Raw genomic sequence first — 18,851 nt, 5'->3', positions numbered from 1 at the left:
AGAGCATGGATATACACTTGTACAATTGTGCAATGACGAGCAATATAAGGTCCAAGCATGAAACTTGGTGTTATAAAAAAATGTACCAGACAGTGGTACTGTAGTAAGGATATAATTAAGAAAAGATGCAAACCATAAAAGCCCACTGTATCTATGTTTTGTCTGTAAATTTGTATAAATGGTATAATAATTACAGTATGACTTCTTGGATTGGAAATTCAATGTAAAATTTGCGGAAAAGCTTTTGGAAACTCACATACCCTTAAAACTTTTGTAATACAAAAAAAGTAAAGTCCATTGAAAACATGGCAGCCATCAGGCAAGCATTGGTTTACTTCTGTAGTCTTAAAGGTTGGTAAAACAAGATAATTAAACAAGTAATTAAAAGTATAAAACCAAGATAAATGGATGAATGATATATATACATATGTCTATGTATATGTATATAATATGTTTAAAATGTTTAGAAATGCTTAAAATATTTAAAACAAATAGTATCTTCCAGATGTGCGTATATATATATATACATATATATATATATATATGCAATAGTATGTTCATTCCTCTGTTTTTTCTTCTCTTTGTCACTTCAAACATGAGTTCTTCAATTAGTCCAAAAATAATGAATGCATTAAAGCCCCTTTTACGCACATCAAAGGCAACGGACTGGGAGCCCCCAACTGCATTTTCCGGTTTAAAATAAGTGCTGCTACTAATATCAAATAATTTGCTTGAATTTAATTTAACTGACTATTTCTACGCTATTGTATAATACATTTTGTTTCAGAAAGACCGAGCCGGCCGGTGTCTTGCTCGGTGACAGATTGATCTCTGATCTTGCCTCATCCAGCGCGTTACGTCACGCAGACTACATTTCCCACAAGTCCTTTCACTCGCGCATGCGTCGATGGAAAAAAACATGGCGCCTGACAGTGAGCATGGAGTCCGCTATTTGACACTCGTCGTCAACATATGAGAGCTCGTTTCTCCCTGTGAACGACTTCTTCTTGCACAGGTACGTTGTTGTATACCTTATAACACACGCAGACGTGATGGAATGACGAATGCGGCTGCCTTAGTCTGTCAGTTTTCATTACAGTAAGGGTTACCGTGGGAGACTCGCATACTCACAACTCCTGTCGACTTTCATTCCAGGCGTTTTTTTGTTGTCGTTCCCGACTAGTGTAGTGCGTTAAGGTCTGGCTTTCTAAGTCTTGTACGCGTTTTAATGCGATGCCCTTGCTTGTTAAACCTGGTGATGGCTTTTTGTGCTTTTATTTTACAGTTAGTCTTGCTAACCTCGCTAGTTCTGTCAGTAAAAAGGAATAGCTGAGGTTAGCACCTTGTGTTCTGCTGGGTTGTGTCTCTGCTGCAGAGTCATACTGTACAACTGTTGCATAAAAAATGGTTGAAAAAGGTTATACTCAATATACTGTTACTTTATCAACTACCTGTCCAACAATTAGCACAGTTTTAGTTGGGAACACTCTCTGTACTCTCACATTTGTCTCTAGATTTCCACTTTTCTGCCCATATTATCTCGTTAATTTATGAAATGCAGTGCTTGGTTGTTGATCAGCATACAATATTTTTACTTGTATGCTTGTATGCATGCTTTTATTATGACATTAGTCTGGATAAGACAGTACATTGTAATGATTAATAAGTATTATTATTATTATTATTATTATTATTATTATTATAATAAGTATTGTGATCCTAATATAGAAAACTGTGTGATATCTTCCCCACACACATTATTATACAAGGCCTCTGATACTGATCAGGAGTTCCAGGTCTGCCTCATGGGGGATTTATTAAAGGAACATTTTAAAAATGTAATTTTGCAGAATTAGTATATTTGAACACTATACACTGTCTGAAGAAAATATACAGAACAACTAAGGGCTCATTTGCTTGTATACCCCCATAAAAGTAGATATCATGAATGTTTCACAACAAAGAATGTTGGCAGTGAATTGTTGTTGTGTCTCTGTATGTTGGGACTGGGATGGACAGTCAACCTGTCCAGGGAGTATCTCTTTCTCTTTCTCATATTGAGACCACATTCATTATTCCTTTTACTATCACTAGCTTCAAATAGGGTCACTTGCCTGAAAGGTCAAACCTTGTTAAAAACTTGGTTGCTGGAAAACACACTGTATAATATCGAAATTGACATGATTGTAGCTGATATACAAAACACTTTAAGAGCATGACAGAAAGGATAGGAGAGAATTTTCTTTCTCGTCCGTCATACATTCTGATAGCTGATTAGTATCTTTGCTTCTAATCAGAGTAAACGCATTGCATTGATTCAGTGATTGAGAGTGTAGACTGCTTAACTTGAGCAGTGACACTTCTGCTGGTATGATTTATGAATTACCTGTGAGGTTTGCAAGAGATGTATCTTGTAGTAGATAATTTGCTAATTTGCACATGTGTTTTAGTCGCTGATTTTAAGATCATATGCCATACATCTGCTGTTTTCTATTGCAGTGTAATTCTCTTGACTTGAATTTTACTGAAATGAATGTTTTGACACCTCCCACCCCCCATTTTTTAGGTCAAAATGTTTCGGCGGTCGAGATTTAGTGTGCGGCCCAATGTCGGCACTACAGGCAGAACAGCAGCGACATCCCAGGAAGCCCCCTCATCAAATCAGGAGGCCACTGAGACCCCCGGAGACACAAGTACGAGCAGCACTCCTACTCCTGTGACGGATACCACACCTGCTGTTACTCCATCAGTGACTAGTACAGCTTCAGGGTGAGTAAAATACAGTAAATGGCTTCTAAAGGATTTATTTATTTTACATTTAATTAAAACATTTATTTTTTCTAATCTTTAGGGATGGCGGTGATCACATTGTGGAAGGTAGTAGCTCCTCAGCAACAGTCCAGAGAAGGAAGCGGTTTTCTGTCAAGCCCAAAGTGGCCCCAGGCCGCCTCTCAACCATTGGTCGGACTCCAAAATCCCCCATCAAGTCAGTGTCTGAAACTCCTGTTGAAGTGCCCATCTCAGATCTTGATAAGCAAACAACATCCAGCCAAACTGGGACTACAGCAGCCCCTCAAGGACTCCAGTCCCCAAAGCGACGAAGGCCTTCGGAAGAGAGCAAGCAGCCGAAAGTGCAACCCAAAGTCACTCTCCCTCCTTCTGACTCTGCAGGACCTCCAACTGTGCCTCTACCTGAAGTGCTACAAAAAACTAATCTGACAACAGACAGTGGCAAACAATCAGAAAGCAATTCAGAGAGCCAAGTTAAAGACGTCCCTCATAAACATCAAGATAAAGTACTCTTCTCTATACCAGACAGAGAAACTGTTGAAATATCAGAGAAGGCCAAGACTTTAGTGTCATCTAAGAGTGGACGGACTCTCACACCATCCACATCTTTAAGTAAGCTCCTGAATGACCCATCTGATCTACAGAGGCTGGCAAAGGCCCAAAAACTTAGAGAGCTGCTCAGACAGGAGAGACACAAGGACAAGGTGAGTTCAGATTATTATTTAAGCACAAACTCTCAAATCCTCATTCCCAATGTCTAGTTTACCTCAAAGTTAATTGCATGTTCTTTTATGCATATTTTGATTTCTTAAATTAAAGGAGTTGTACACTTTGATGTTGCAGAAACCCAGGAAATCCAAAACTCATGTAAAGGAATACACTTTAGATCCTTCAAAAATGACCATGAGTGACCTTATCCATTATCTCCCTCTGTCTAACCCCATGACGTAAGTGTCTATTTTGTCAACTTTCTGTCAAATTTGAGAACTATTTATCTCTTGCTTCATGAGATAATGTTTTCTATTGATTATCCTCTATCTTATTTGGCAACAATGTTTTGCAACATTGTCTTGCCTATGTGACTTAAATTTGTACTGTTTTCCAGATCTAGTTTAGAAGACATGGATCAGGAGAATGAGAATGAGACTGTGATTCCACCTTCACCAGGAAGAGAAGAGTAAGTTGACAATATCATCATTGTTTGAAACAAAGCAAAAACAGTTGGAACATAATAGCTTCAGCAATCCAAAGTTATACTTGACGGGAATAAGTCCGAAAGAAATCTCTCAAGACGTGGACAATGGAACTTAGACCTGGTGTTAATATTGAGATTAAATACTGCTGCTTCCCAAATCTAATATCCTTTTGGTGCTAAAGCATTAGTAATGCTAAGTCCTTTCACCAAATAAGTGTAATTGATGCCACAAAATTGGTCAAAGATGTGCATCAACTGTAATTTAACCAACCAAGTCTTTGTCAAATAGCTGTGTAGCTGGCATCTTGGAGAACAATGTCTTTATCTTGCCTACAGATCTCCAGAGAGTGCACAGGAACCTGAGGTCCCCCCTAAAGTAGTGAACCCGAGTGGTGAGGAGGAGGAAGTGGCAGAGGATGAGGATGAGCAAGATGAGTCACTCATGGTCCCCCAGCTTAAAGTAGCAGAGGATGGTTCACTGATCATTGATGAAGAGAGGTGAGTTGATTTAGCTTTTCATAGGTCACAAAATGCACTATTTTATGTTTATCTATTTCTCCTTCTCTGAGTTATTGTTGGTAAACACTGTACACACCTCAATATGTTCACTATTCAATATTTTGATCCACTCTGCGTAAATAGGATCCTCATTGCATCCACACTGTTCTATAGAGATATGGTTTATTTTAACTGAAACATTGTCGAATTATTTTGGTATAAGAGGTGATGAAAACCAATTGTTAATAATATATTATAATTTCAACGTGTGTCTCAGCTTGACCGTGGAGGTCCTGCGAGCAAAAGGACCAAACCCAGCACAGGAGCGAGATCCCATTTTTGAGCGAGGGTCCACTACAACTTACACAAGCTTTAGAACAGTGACCCACACAAAACCCTGGTCCAGTGAAGGTCTAGTTGGCATAAATAATTTTGATTTTGAATATCTTTATAATATAAGTTTTTTCTTTGTTCATATCTGTGTGTACATTTCTGCTTTTCATCAGAGACCGACATGTTCTTCCTGGCAATCAGTATGGTGGGGACAGACTTTTCCATGATTTCTCAACTGTTTCCTCACAGAGCTCGATCAGAAATTAAGGTCAGTAATAACTATATGTACAGATGGAGAAGAAGCCATTCTGTGCTTTAATAACTACAGTATATTAAAATATCTGTCTAAATCACATGGTTTGTGTTTTAATTTCCAGAACAAATTCAAAAAAGAGGAGCGACTGAATTCCTGGAGGATTGATAAAGCTTTCAGTGAGTATTCAGTAATAAATAATAACAATAATTAAGTTTTTACAAATGGCATTGAAATTTTAATGATTGAATTTATTCTGTTCTGTAGGAGAGAGGCGTAAGCTGGACATAGAGTATTTTTCTAAGCTGCTAGAAAAAATTCTGGAGTTTCAGAAAAACAAAAAGAAACTTCAGTCACTTGCTAAGAAAAATGCCTACAAGAAGAGAAAGCGCATGGGTAACTCGCTTGCTTTATTTTTGTCATGTTTAAATCATAGTGTATTATCTTTTTTACTTAATATCTGTCTGAAATACAGTTTTACATGATTTTACCGGAAATTTGTCTCATTTCCTCCACAGAAAAAAAAGCTACAAGCAAATTAAGTGATGTGGATGAAGAAGAAGAAGAGGATGATGAAGTTCCTGACTTGGATGATGAGGAGGGGGGAGAGAAAGAGAATGAGGCTCTCTGTAATGAAGGCAAATCCTCTGTTTCTAAGCCCCAGAGGCAACGCAAAAGAAAGACCAAACAGGCCGATTCGAGCGAGGAACCAAAAGAAAGGAAAAGGAAAAAGGGTGAAAAGAGCAGTGATCAAGGTATTGCAATATTTCATGAAAATTAAATAATGTTTGTACAGACACGAAGAGAATTGCAGTTTCAATTTTCTTAATATGCTTTATAGGAGCGTGATAGAAAAGTAACTACTGGCATCACCAGACCAATCCCGTCTTGCAAATTGATCTGAAATATCTCAGTTTATTTTCAATTTAGAGTTGGCATGAATGTGACATATTGCAGAGCTACAGATAAATGCAATCATATTTCATTGTTCAGGAGTTATTTGTTTGTCTTTGAAATAAACTGCACCATCTTGTTTATTTGATATGTTTTCCATTGCTGATTCAACATGAGTAAGGACCATGTAGAAAAAAGAGAAAAAAAAAGTAGTTTTGACACAAGTTTTTTCCTCAATTTGTGCCTCACCTTTGCTGACATCTGATCATAGATTATATATTTTGCTATGCTTTTATTCTCAGCTGAGGCTTGCATACCTGAAGATAGTGAAGCAGAACTTCCTGAGGAACATACAAGTTCAGATACGTAAGAGAATATTCCAAATGTAGCCATAAATAAAGAATTGTATGTTTCCTAAATTGCTATTTATTTAATTATCAGAACTGAAAAGACTGAGAGTGCAAATCCATCCAAGGACACGACTGTCAAGCCTGCTCGACTCTCACGAGGCAGAGCACCAAAGTCACTTGTACCCTTGGGCCGAAAGTGGGGTAAAAAACCTCCTCCAGACTCTGGAAAGGATAAAGATACTACACCAGATAATGGAGATCATGACGTGTCTGATGGTGGAGCATCGAAGGAGCAGGTTACTGTATCGGCTTCACTGTGGAGTCATTTTGTCTTTGTGTACATTATCACTTCACCTCACTAAATGTGTTATGTGCCAAACTTGTAGGTAAATAAAGAATCATCACCTTTGAGGCAAGCCAGTAAGAAGCAGTCAGCTGATGGTGATGTTTCCTCTGAAGAAGAGCCTGCCAGTGTTCAACCTCCAAAACCTACCAGGTTGAAAATGTTTCACGTCTTCTTTCAAACACTTCCATTCCAACATTGTTATTAAAAACGTACCTGTACCCAACACTGAGACTGATATCTAAATAATATATTCGAGGGGGCGACAAGCTCAGTAGTAGAGCAAGTTGTCTTTCAACTCAAAGGTTGCATGTTCGATTCCTGACCTTGGCAAGACACTTGGCATCTGATGGCCGTGGCAGTGTGTGAATGGGTAGGAAAGATGAGTGACGTAAAGTGTTCTGTATGACAGTGTGAGCGAATGGCAAAAATGTAGTGTAAAGCAGCTTTCAGTGGTCGTCAATATAAATGGACATGAATTGTTGGTCAATGTCTGATTATGTTTTGTAGGTATGGAAGAATGCCTAAACCCATCCAGCCTCTGAATTACCCTGCTAAGGAAGCTGCACACTCCTCTTCATCTGATGCCACACCTGGCTCACCAGTGGGGTCCACTGCTTCCACTACCAAGCCTAAACCCAAATGCAAAGCCAAGAGAGTAAGATTGTCAAAGCAAGAGTCAGCCCAAGTGTCCAAAAAGCCCAAACTGGTCACCCTCAGGGCCTCTTGCACAGAATACAGTGATGACGAGGATGAAAGGCAGCAGGGTCACGCAGAGATAGAGGAGGAGGAAGAGGAGCAATTTGCATGCAGCCTCATCGAGGACAGCAGTGCCCCTGTCTTTGTGCCCGCCAGCCTGCGTTCCCCATGTCCTGTGATTTCACAAGTGGAAGAGACTATGGAAGAGGTATAAAACATTTTTTTTTTTTACACAAATGCACTGCATCCATTCATTTTATTTTCCATGATTCATATGTTTTGTTTTTTTTTGCATTTGTTTTTGTTTGTGCACGGATTTACATTCCATATTTCACACCCTCCACTCTGACCCCCATCCCACCCTTAGCTTGATATCTTGGCAAATATACCCGATGTGTTGGGCATCTCCCAAGATGCACTATGCCCTGGTGTCTCTTGGGAGCAGGCACAAAATGAGACAGACACACCTGAACCATGTGAACATCAGTTGGACCTGCTAGTTGTAAGTGTCCCATGTCTAAAATGTGGTAACCAGTGAAGTCATGTCATTATCCCCTGTTACTCTTAACATTTCTATGATTTTAATAGATACAGTCTTTCAGATTTGACTGAAAGTCATGTGATTTTATCAACAGTGATGAAAAGCAATCTCCTCTTTTCCATTGTTAAACGTGGTTTGTGGTTGAATCACACTCATGTTATGGCTTGGCATTATTTCCAGCTTTGCTTTGTACACTTTCTTAAATGAAGAACAGCTTTATATATGAGTTTGAGCAATGATGCTTGCAGCTTTGGTATTTAGTACATTGTCAAGTTGCATGAACTCTAAAACATTTTGTGTCTAGATGTAATGACCTACCTGAGACACTGATAGAAAATGACAAGAAAAGTATCTGGAGCTACTTTCATGCTGTTTTCCATAAATTGAATCCCCTTTCACAACTTAAGAAGCCTTATGTGTACCTAACAACATACTGTATTTGTTTCCCTGACAGGATGTTATAGACTTCCTTTCTTCAGAACACAAAGAAGGTATGTTGAAGAGGAATCCTGACAAACTGGTTGTGGATTACTGATATTTGGAAAAAGATGCTTTTCATTCAATTAAATATTTTTAATTTCAGTATGTGAAGACGAGAGCTACAATGAGGCTGCTCAAACCCTGTTGGCCATCGGTAACCCAACTCATCTACCACAGACGGCACAAACTCAGTTAGCCACGCAAGATCACATAACAGGTAGGAGACAGACCCCACGATATTCCTCATATTGGTATTGTATTCATTGTAGTCAGTCAATTTACAATACCTTTATAATGTTTCTATTTGTTTAACTGCAGAGATATTGTCAGTCAGTGCAAAACAACCTGGGCAACACATGGAAGAAGCTGCTTTTCAAGAGGCAAGCAATGACACTCTTCTTATGTTTGGTCATGAAGATACTGAAACATCAGAGACGCTATTTACTGTGGAGCAGCAACATGCTTTAACTGACGGTAGTTGTATTCCCATGATTAAAACCAGTGATCAGACATGTGATGAGCCAAAAACTGATCCCAGTTTACAATCGGAGACAGAAAGTTCAAAAAAAAATTATCCACAGACCAGAAAAGGGCGCTTATCCAAAGTGAAACCTAAACCTAACTTGGACCGCAGCTCAAAGACTGTACAGCCTAAACCCCAACCAGATACACCAGCAGAACAGACAGCAGAGGAGAGCAACTCCAAAGTTGCAAATCATCACCAAGTCACTGAGACATTGTCCATTCCCGAAGAAACGATCCCCAACATACCAGAATTTTCTGACATTTCTTGTACTAAAGTAAAACTTGAAGAAAAGCTATTTTTCTGTCAGGAAGGATCCAGTGCAGCAACATCAGATCAGAGTATCTCAGAGAACCAGAGTCACTGCTTGTTGACTACTGTCAACAGAGACACTCAGTCAACATCTGAGTCCTCCAAGGAAAAAGTTACGTCTCCTGCTCAAATAATAGCACCTTTTTCTAATAATTTAGTGACATCTGACATATCAGTTACAGAAACACAACTTCAACAATGGTCCAACACAGATTCTGTCCCACTTAAAGAAAGTTGTCAGCATACTGCTGCTTTTGTCACACCTGCAGAACATTTACCTGTCAGTCAGACAGAAGTGACTTCTCAGTCTAGATGCAGTCGATTGCAAAAAGTCAAACCCAAACCAAACATACCACGGACTTCAAGAACTGCTCGATTAACACCTTCAATAGAAGACACAAAAGACTCAGCAGAGGATGACTCAACACCGATCTTTCCAAATTTCAAAGAAAAAGCAATGGTAGAGCTTGAACTGGAAGAAAAGTGTGGAACCTCTCCTGAAAAACCATGTCATGCCACTGGTCCTGCTACAGCTTTAGCATCGCCATTTGATCCAGAATCTACTTTGTCACCCACAATGGAGTTGTCTACAACTGAGGAGAAAAGGACAGATGGTGGAATTGTTAGTCAGTTGCATTTTTCTACAATATCAGGTCAAAGTGGCTCAGAAAACCAGAATCTCTCTGATGTTTCTTTTAAACCCAGTAGCCGAGACACAGGGTCAACATCTGCAACTATAGATGAAAAGGGAGCAACTCAAGATCAACCAGCTGGGAATAGTGATGACCTGGTGATATCTCTCTCAGATGTAACAGTATCACAAGCAGGACAAGAGAGCAGGGAGCATCCTGCCACACATGTAGATGATTTACCTGTTCTTCAGAAAGCAGAAAGTGAAGTCAAAACGTCTTGCCAGTCGAGAAGAAATCGATTACAAAAAGTCAAACCAAAAATACCACAGACACCAAGAACCCCTCGTTCTACTCCTCAAACGACAAAAGACTGTGTAGAGAAAGACTACAACCCAACACCAGTTTTGAAAGCTGTGGAATCATCATGTGATTCAGCCTCTACACTTTCAACCACTCAGGAATTACCTCCAAGTGAAAAGGAGAAAAGAACAGATGACGGGCATATTGGTCAGGTATTCCCTGTTGCATCAACATCAGGCCAGAGTGTTTCAGAAAACAAGATCTTTTCTGATGTTTCTTTTGAACCCATCAATGAAGACACAGGGTCAACATCTGCAGCCACAGATCAGAAATGGCTCAGTCAAAATGAAATGACTGAGAATACTGACATTTCTGTGACATCTGTCTCAGCTGCTACAAAATCACAAGCTGGACAAGACTTAGCTGCAGTGACAGAGAGCAGTGAAGGTCCTGCCACACATGTCACACCTGTTGAAGATATATCTGTCAGTCAGAAAGAAGTAAGTGATGTCACACCTATGTCTCAATCAAGAAGCAGTCGATTCCAAAAAGTCAAACCCAAACCAAACATACCACAGACGTCAAGAACTGCTCTGCTCAAATCTCAAACAAAAGACAAAAAAGGCTCTGCAGAGAAAGACTCCAACCCAACACCAATCTTGACACTCCAAGAAAAGACAATAGTAGAGATCGGAGCAGAAGGAGATGAAGCTACAGCTTTAATGTCATCATTTGATCCAGAGTCTACTTTGTCACCCACAAAGAAATCGTTTACAACTGAGGAGGAGAAAAGGACAGAAGATGGGCTTGTTGGTCAGTTGGATTTTGCTGCAACGTCAGGTCAAAGTGGCTCAGAAAACCAGAGTCTCTCTAATGTTCCTTTCAAACCCAGTAGCAGAGACACAGGGTCAACATCTGCAGCTATAGATGAAAAGGGAGCAACTCAAGATCAACCAGCTGGGAATAGTGATGACCTGGTGACATCTCTCTCAGATGTTACAGTATCACAAGCTGGACAAGAGATCAGGGAGCATCCTGCCACACATGTCACACCTGTAGATAATTTACCTGTTCTTCAGAAAGCAGAAAGTGAAGTCAAAACTTCTTGCCAGTCGAGAAGAAATCGATTGCAAAAAGTTAAACCAAAACCAAACATTCCACAGACACCAAGAACCCCTCGTTCTACTCCTCAAACAACAAAAGACTGTGTAGAGAAAGACTACAACCCAACACCAGTCTTGAAAGCTGTGGAATCATCATGTGATTCAGCCTCTACATTTTTAACCACTCAGGAATTACCTACAAGTGAAAAGGAGAAAAGAACAGATGACGGGCATATTGGTCAGGTATTCTCTGTTGCTTCAGCATCAGGCCAGAGTGTTTCAGAAAACAAGATCTTTTCTGATGTTTCTTTTGAATCCATCAACAAAGACACAGGGTCAACATCTGCAGCCACAGATCAGAAATGGCTCACTCAAAATGAAATGACTGAGAATACTGAAATTTCTGTGACATCTGACTCGGCTGCTACAGAATCACAAGCTGGACAAGACTTAGCTGCAGTGACAGAGAGCAGTGAAGATCCTGCCACACATGTCACACCTGAAGATGGATCTGTAGAACAGAAAGAAGTAAGTGATGTCACATCTGTTTCTCAGTCAAGAAGCAGTCGATTCCAAAGAGTCAAACCCAAACCAAACATACCACAGACATCAAGAACTGCTCTACTCAAATCTCGAACAAAAGACAAAAAAGGCTCTGCAGAGAAAGACTCCAACCCAACACCAATCTTGAAACTCCAAGAAAAGGCAATGGTAGCAATCAAACCAGAAGGAGATTGTGGAACTTCTCCTGAAAAACCAAGTCACAGTGTTGGTCCTGCTACAGCTTTAATGTCGTCATTTGATCCAGAGTCTACTTTGTCACCCACAAAGGAACCGTTTACAACTGAGGAAAAAAAGGCAGATGATGGGCTTGTTGGTCAGTTGGATTTTGCTGCAACAATATCAGGTCAAAGTGGCTCAGAAAACCAGAGTCTCTCTGATGTTTCTTTTAAACCCAGCAGCAGAGACACAGGATCAACATCTGTAACTATAGATGAAAAGGGAGCAACTCAAGATCAACCAGCTGAGAGTAGTGATGACCTGGTGACATCTCTCTCAGATGTTACAGTATCACAAGCAGGACAAGAGAGCAGGGAGCATCCTGCCACACATGTAGATGATTTACCTGTTCTTCAGAAAGCAGAAAGGGAAGTCAAAACTTCTTGCCAGTCGAGAAGAAATCGATTGCAAAAAGTCAAACCAAAAATACCACAGACACCAAGAACCCCTCGTTCTACTCCTCAAAAAACAAAAGACTGTGTAGAGAAAGACTACAACCCAACACCAGTCTTGAAAGCTGTGGAATCATGTGATTCGGCCTCTACGCTTTCAACCACTCAGGAATTACCTACAAGTGAAAAGGAGAAAAGAACAGATGACGGTCATATTGGTCAGGTATTCTCTGTTGCTTCAGCATCAGGCCAGAGTGTTTCAGAAAACAAGATCTTTTCTGATGTTTCTTTTGAACCCATCAACAAAGACACAGGGTCAACATCTGCAGCCACAGATCAGAAATGGCTCACTCAAAATGAAATGACTGAGAATACTGACATTTCTGTGACACCTGACTTAGCTGCTACAGAATCACAAGCTGGACAAGACTTAGCTGCAGTGACAGAGAGCAGTGAAGATCTTGCCACACATGTTACACCTGAAGATGGATCCGTCAGTCAGAAAGAACAGAATGAAGTTACATCTACTTGCCAGCCTCGAAGAAGTAGATCACAAAAAGTCAAACCCAAACCACATATACCACAGAGATCAAGAAATGCTCTACTCATACCTCCAACGACAAAAGACTCCGATACAACTCCAACCTCAAAACTTCATAAAAAAACAGAAGTACAGCTTGAACCTCCTTCAGTGTTGATTACATCATCTGAGGATTTTGGTTCTTCTCCTGCAACCACAAAGGAAATGTCTACAACTGAAAAGGGGGAGAGGACAGATGACGAGCTTGTTGGTCAGGCGAAGACTGTTGGAGCAACATCAGGTCAGTTTGGTTCAGAAAATCAGAACCTTGTGACACCTGACTCAGCTCCCACTGAAACACAAACTGGACAAGATGTAGCTCCACTCCAAAAGAGCAGTGAAGATCATTTCACACTTGTTACACTTGTTACACCTGTCAGTCAAGAACAAGGTGGTGAAAACCTAGCGCAATCATCGAGAACTGTCAAGTCTAAACCTCAAGCCATACCTGTACAGCTTGAGGAAAGACCCTCTAGCCCAACTTCAAAGACTGGATCCACTGACAATGCAGCAGCAGAGGTGGAAGCTCTGCCAATTTGCAGTGTCAACCTTCCTGTAAAACCAAGGGAAAGTACTAACACTTCTTCAGTTTCAGTGCCATCAGTGGAAATATGCACTACTCAGAATACCACAGAGGAATTATCTGCGACTATGAAAAAAAAGACAGAACTTGCTCTTACCAGCAGCTCAGACAGTTCAGAAACAAAAGCACCTCAAAGAAGAAGACACTTTCCCAAGGTCAAACCCAATGTTGGGTCATCCACCAGACCTACACGGACAAAGCCAGAGACAAAGAGTATCGGTTTTTCAAATGTAACCTTAGAAAAACAACCTGTGGACAATTCACAAGCAGAATTGAATCCTACAGACAATAATGTGCTCTTGACATCTTCACACTGTTCATTAAATACTGAACTCGGCTCAACACAATCTGCACTTGATGAGTCTGAAAAGAGACTTGCCAGCACACATGATGAGAGCATGTCCGCTCATGTTATTTCCATGGCAACCTCTGGGGAAACAATTGAGAATCAATCCTTGTTAATAGATTCAGTTATTGAAAATACAAGCAGTGAAATGTCCACACTTAAGAGGGAATCCACAGGACACAGAATGTCAAATAATGATCAGGGGGATGTTGGACCTGCTTCACAAGAGGATTGGAAGCTGAATATGTCCACTAAACCTACAGAGTCAAATACCCAACCAGCGGATTATTCAACTGCAGCTTCAGGAGATGGTCACACAGTATCAAGAACAGATTTGCTTCTGGCACCTTCTGTCACCTCCATACCAGATACAAGAGAAAGCAGCCCTCATCCATGTGTGCAAAGTGACGCAGATGGAAGAAGTCGAGATGAAACGCAGCTTTCTTCAGAAACTAGTAACACTGAACAAACCTCAAATGACAAATTTCAATCTGCCCAAAGGTAAGATTATTTTTAGTAGTAGTTTTTATTTACAATTTCATATGATATAAGAAATTGACAACCCTCTTGTAACTTTATTTTCCCGACTTAAAGCACTGACCCCACACACTCAGCTCTGTCCAATTCCTCGAAGTCTTCAAAAGAAGCCATGCAAACTCGGAGAGGCAGGCTCATTAAACCCAAACCCAAGTTGGGCCGCGGAAGTCGTCCTCTGCAACCCCAAGTCCAGAATTCCACTCAAGCAGAAGCAGGTTTGACACCCGAATATTAAAGTTGTGTTATTCATATAAATGCATAGCAGATTTTTGGGATTCCCACTACCAATGTTTTTCTTCTTTATCAGATTCTGAAGACAGGGATGCTTCTGATTCCCATGACCCTGTGTCAAAATTACAACCTGACAATCCAGAACCAGTCGAAGGGGCTATTGAAACACACAGTAAACCAGGGTGTCCTCCTAGTAACACAGAGTCTTTGCTGGGGTGCTTGACGCAAATTATTGATCAACCCTCTCCAAATGATACTGCATCTCCTTTGGGATGTTTGACACAAGTACTGGACACTTCCTCTCAGGTAAGGCATTAATTAATATGTAAGGGGCATCATTTATGTTAACATTGTCTTTGTGCATTGAAATGCTTCTTAAGCTTTTCCATATTTTCCATATAAATATTGAGCCAGCTGCTATGTATTGAGTGTCCACAAGTTATGCATCTCATTCCGATGCATAATTAAAGCAACGTGATATTTTTTCCACATATGCCACTTCTCAGGCTCCCTACCCTCCACCACACGAACAACGAACAACCATGCACTCTCTCACTCACACCTAACCATACCTGTCCAAATAACCTCTACATGTTTTTTGGACTGTGGAAGGAAACATAGTACCCGGAGAAAACATGTGAATGGATTCTTACCCGTTTTAATATCATATCAAATGAACAGGTTCTGAATTTGTCATTGCATTGATAAACACAACTGTAAACAATATTGTGTGACCTCTAATCCATATCCTCTGATTTCTTTAATCATAGAATACACCAATATTGACGACAGAGGGGGAGACCCAAAGTCATCCGTGTCTCACACTTTTTCCACACAGTAAGTAGAACATAGACGTTCCACTCACCTCCCTGTGAATTGTACATGGCATAAACACTGGTGCTTTTGTGTGAAAACCTCTCTCATCCGTCCTCAGTGACGTCAGAGCAGGTGCCTTCGGATAAAGATGAGCCGTTTTTCATCCTCTCACTCACCGAGATTCCAGTCGGCTCATCGGGGGAGTTGGTGGAAACTGCAGCACAGCCTCTCCCTTTGGTTGGAGAGACATTTATACAGCAACAGAGGTTTGTGCCTTCCTCTGGTCGTGGAGACCATTTTGTTCAGTGTGGTTTCTTAAGCATCTTTTTCTTCCACAGCAGTGTATCTGGAGAGAGTTTGGCACCAGCAGGAGAAGAACCTATCATTCATGTCCCTGTGTCACCGTCCACAGAAGAGATGTGTGATGTGGGCTTTTTCAGTGTAAAAGATGCTTGGTCGGACCCAGTTGACAGTACTGTAAGTTGCAAAGTACTACTTTTGTTTGCAAAATATCTGCATTTGTCTCATTTCTTTTTCTGTCCACAACAGGATCTGATCATTGAGAATCAAGTGGATCCACTGGGTAAAGAACATACATTGTCATTTTTTTAAGCTAAAGACCGGTGTCTCAGGATAACAGTTAATGTTGATTTGTTTTTATTTGTTTTGTGGAACAGAGAATACAACAGTGCAGCCCTCAAAATTACAAGAAACTGTAGATGACAATAAGACTACTGGAAGTCCCCCTACAAAGCAGAGATTAACAGGAACTGGAAGAAGAGGTATGCAAAATATAAACATATAAACACTGTTATCACATACACTGTTGGCAAACTTCTATTTTTATCATGCATGCGTCTCCTTTTGAACCAGCTAAGCTCCAGGTTAAACCTCATACTATGAGGAAGACGCGTGCCAACAAGTCTGAAAACACCAACAAGGACTCTGAACTTCCTGGACCTTCCATGCAACCTGAAGGTTCTGCAGACAGTGAACTCCTCAGTGAACCACAGAAAATAAGTAATGAACCTGAAAACACTGAAAAGGAGACTCCAGCAGGTGCAAAGGGTCCTGAAGACGGCCACCACACAGGAGCAAAAACGAAAACTCCAAAGGCTGCAAAGAGGAAAGGGAACGGGTGAGGAATTATATAATGTAATAATTAACAAATTATATTTTTACCTTTGACAACATGACCAAATTCCTTTGTTTTATCTCTCACACGAACAGTAATACTGCTTCAAGTGATCCTTCCTCTGGCAAAGCAGCTTCCAAGGACTCTAAAGTCAAAACTCTGCAAACAAGGAGGAAATACTCCCAGCCATCACCTGCAGCTTCAGCGTCACTCCATGTCGCTCCCACAGCTGCTTCGTCACAGCAGCCAGAGGAAATCCCCTCAGCGTCTACTGCTTCAGCAGCTTTAGAGGTGGATGTTATTCAGCGGAACACTGATCACAGTCAACCCCGGTCAGACCCCATCCTAGCACTTCTCAGTGTACAGAGGTAAGGATGGCACACAGGCTGCACGGGAGTCATCTTTTACACATGTACACTAAAAGGAGTTAATTGCAGCTGATGCTTTGTTCTTCTTTGTTCCAGGTTTCAGCTCCTCAGCAGAGTCCAGAGAGCGATTCGGAGGAGGAGCCCACCAATGTGTCTCAGTACTTCCTCAGTGATATTTTTACTGAAGTGGAAGATGATTAAAAGTCCCACAGAGGTGGAGAGAGAGAGAGAACCTGCCCATGGTTTCATTGTAAAGTTGTTTCTTTAAAGGTTTGTTCATGACTAAAAGGCAGTTTTTATTATTTTTGCTACAGTGAATTAAAGCTGAATTTGTTATTCAGACAAACACATTTTCATTATTGCAAGGATTTTTGAATGTGCCTGCATAATGCATTTCTTTGTATACATCATACAAATTCAGTGTATATAGTTGCTGTATAATTTATATTCTTTTGAAAATGTGTTTGTCAATAATAAACTGTGAAATCACGATCGTCTGACTGAAGAGGCCTACACCTTTTCAAATCATAAAAATCAAATCTTTTTTTGTTTGTATACCAACTATAACCATGTGAATATTGTACCATAGCAAACCTTTTTAATGTCTATGTTTGTGTTTTGTTTTTTTAGTGATATCATCTGTGACAAAAAAATCCTGATATCAGATTATATATTTGTCACTATATTTTGCAAATGTAGCCCATTAAAGGACGTACTTAAGGTTTGTTTAAAAGCAATTATTGCTGATTAAAATAAAGTTGAGATATTGTTTGTTTATATGTAAATAGTGTAGATTTGTTCAATGCACAGTTGGGTCATTGTACAGATAATATACAGGCTTTGGATTACTTGAAACAAAAACACTCTTTGTTCTTAAAGGTTTCAACAGTTGTAAGGTAAAACGTAGAATTTATAAAATCTGTATAAATTCACTACCACTGGACTCAGTATTTATACTCATGTAGGAGCAGTTTTGTAAAATAATAGCTTCATATGTTTTTTGTTTTGCTACAGTATGTCATATTTTGTGTGAATGCAAAATTAAATGTTCTCCTAATTGTTCTTTTTATAGTCCTATTTGTTTAAAACACTCCTTGATTTTTAGTTTTTACTTAAGGTGATCAATAAATCCTAATAATAACCATGTTAATGGAATTACCTAACACTGCCTTGGTTCTCTCTCAATTAATATTTGCACTCTGTCGAATTATGAATCCCCCTCATGTTGAAGGAGACAAAGGTGGTAAGATGGTTAGGGCTGACCAAAGCCTTTATGGGGCCCAAAGCTGAATTTGATCTCCCACCATCTCAGAGTATCCTGTGTTTAAATATTATTGATACTAATGTAACACTTAAAATTGCATTGAAATTAAATTCAATCTTTGTTGCAGACTCCCGGAGGTCTATAGAATAAGATAAAAGTTATGTCGCAGTACAGTCACAAAAGTGGCCTAGTATTAGTATTAGAAAGCGTGGTGATACTGGTCAGTAAACCAGTTTACTGACTGCAAATGTGCACTAAATGAACAATCATGAATTCTAAAACAAAACCAAACAAGGCAATCGGAGGTGGCAGACTTCACCCCATCTTGAAACCTACTTGAATGATTGATAATAGTACGCACCTAACTATTATTTTCATTGTATGGTTTTATGCAAAGGTTTTGTCATATGATGATAAATAAACGAATAAATAAATAAAATGGTGCTTGTGGAGTTGAATTTATAAGAAAAAGAACAGAATTTAAATGTAGAATTGAGTTTAATAATAATGACTGACACTGCGCCTCCGATAAATTGACTTTCAATCGTAAAATAAAATAAAATCACCAAAATA

General features: G+C 39.8%; 1 protein-coding gene across 3 annotated transcripts; it reads left to right on the top strand.

The window, feature by feature from the left end:
• The first annotated feature begins 917 nt into the window (after positions 1 to 917).
• LOC122758164 (transcription factor TFIIIB component B'' homolog) lies at positions 918 to 18,076 on the top strand. 3 transcript variants are annotated; one of them, XM_044012125.1, is made up of 30 exons: positions 918 to 1,015; positions 2,567 to 2,769; positions 2,852 to 3,494; positions 3,634 to 3,737; positions 3,896 to 3,967; positions 4,322 to 4,483; positions 4,761 to 4,894; positions 4,990 to 5,084; positions 5,194 to 5,248; positions 5,337 to 5,465; positions 5,588 to 5,824; positions 6,266 to 6,329; positions 6,405 to 6,609; positions 6,700 to 6,809; positions 7,167 to 7,563; positions 7,723 to 7,857; positions 8,351 to 8,387; positions 8,480 to 8,593; positions 8,695 to 10,590; positions 11,725 to 14,428; positions 14,522 to 14,679; positions 14,772 to 15,001; positions 15,466 to 15,532; positions 15,630 to 15,777; positions 15,850 to 15,988; positions 16,061 to 16,094; positions 16,189 to 16,293; positions 16,385 to 16,649; positions 16,742 to 17,014; positions 17,111 to 18,076. In XM_044012125.1, the coding sequence occupies exons 2-30, from the start codon at positions 2,573 to 2,575 to the stop codon at positions 17,280 to 17,282; spliced, it is 9,081 nt and encodes a 3,026-aa protein (XP_043868060.1). In that variant the 5' UTR covers positions 918 to 1,015; positions 2,567 to 2,572; the 3' UTR covers positions 17,283 to 18,076. The 3 variants fall into 3 exon arrangements, with proteins under 3 accessions (XP_043868060.1, XP_043868059.1, XP_043868058.1); XM_044012124.1 differs by having other exon boundaries at positions 8,695 to 14,428; positions 15,853 to 15,988; XM_044012123.1 differs by having other exon boundaries at positions 8,695 to 14,428.
• Positions 18,077 to 18,851: the final 775 nt, after the last annotated feature.

This window comes from Solea senegalensis, linkage group LG21 (genome assembly GCF_019176455.1).
Source record: "Solea senegalensis isolate Sse05_10M linkage group LG21, IFAPA_SoseM_1, whole genome shotgun sequence".
NCBI lineage: Eukaryota > Metazoa > Chordata > Actinopteri > Pleuronectiformes > Soleidae > Solea > Solea senegalensis.
The sequence above is the reverse complement of the archived record's forward strand: the minus strand, read 5'-3'. Positions and strand labels throughout refer to the sequence as shown.

What these genes read in the sequence shown, in the direction of transcription:
- LOC122758164 (XM_044012123.1), top strand. Translation starts at nt 2,573, where the DNA reads ATGTTTCGGCGGTCGAGATTTAGTGTGCGGCCCAATGTCGGCACTACA. An exon ending in AAAACCCTGGTCCAGTGAAG is followed by an intron (nt 4,895 to 4,989) that starts GTCTAGTTGGCA and finishes GCTTTTCATCAG; the next exon opens with AGACCGACATGTTCTTCCTG. An exon ending in CACGCAAGATCACATAACAG is followed by an intron (nt 8,594 to 8,694) that starts GTAGGAGACAGA and finishes GTTTAACTGCAG; the next exon opens with AGATATTGTCAGTCAGTGCA.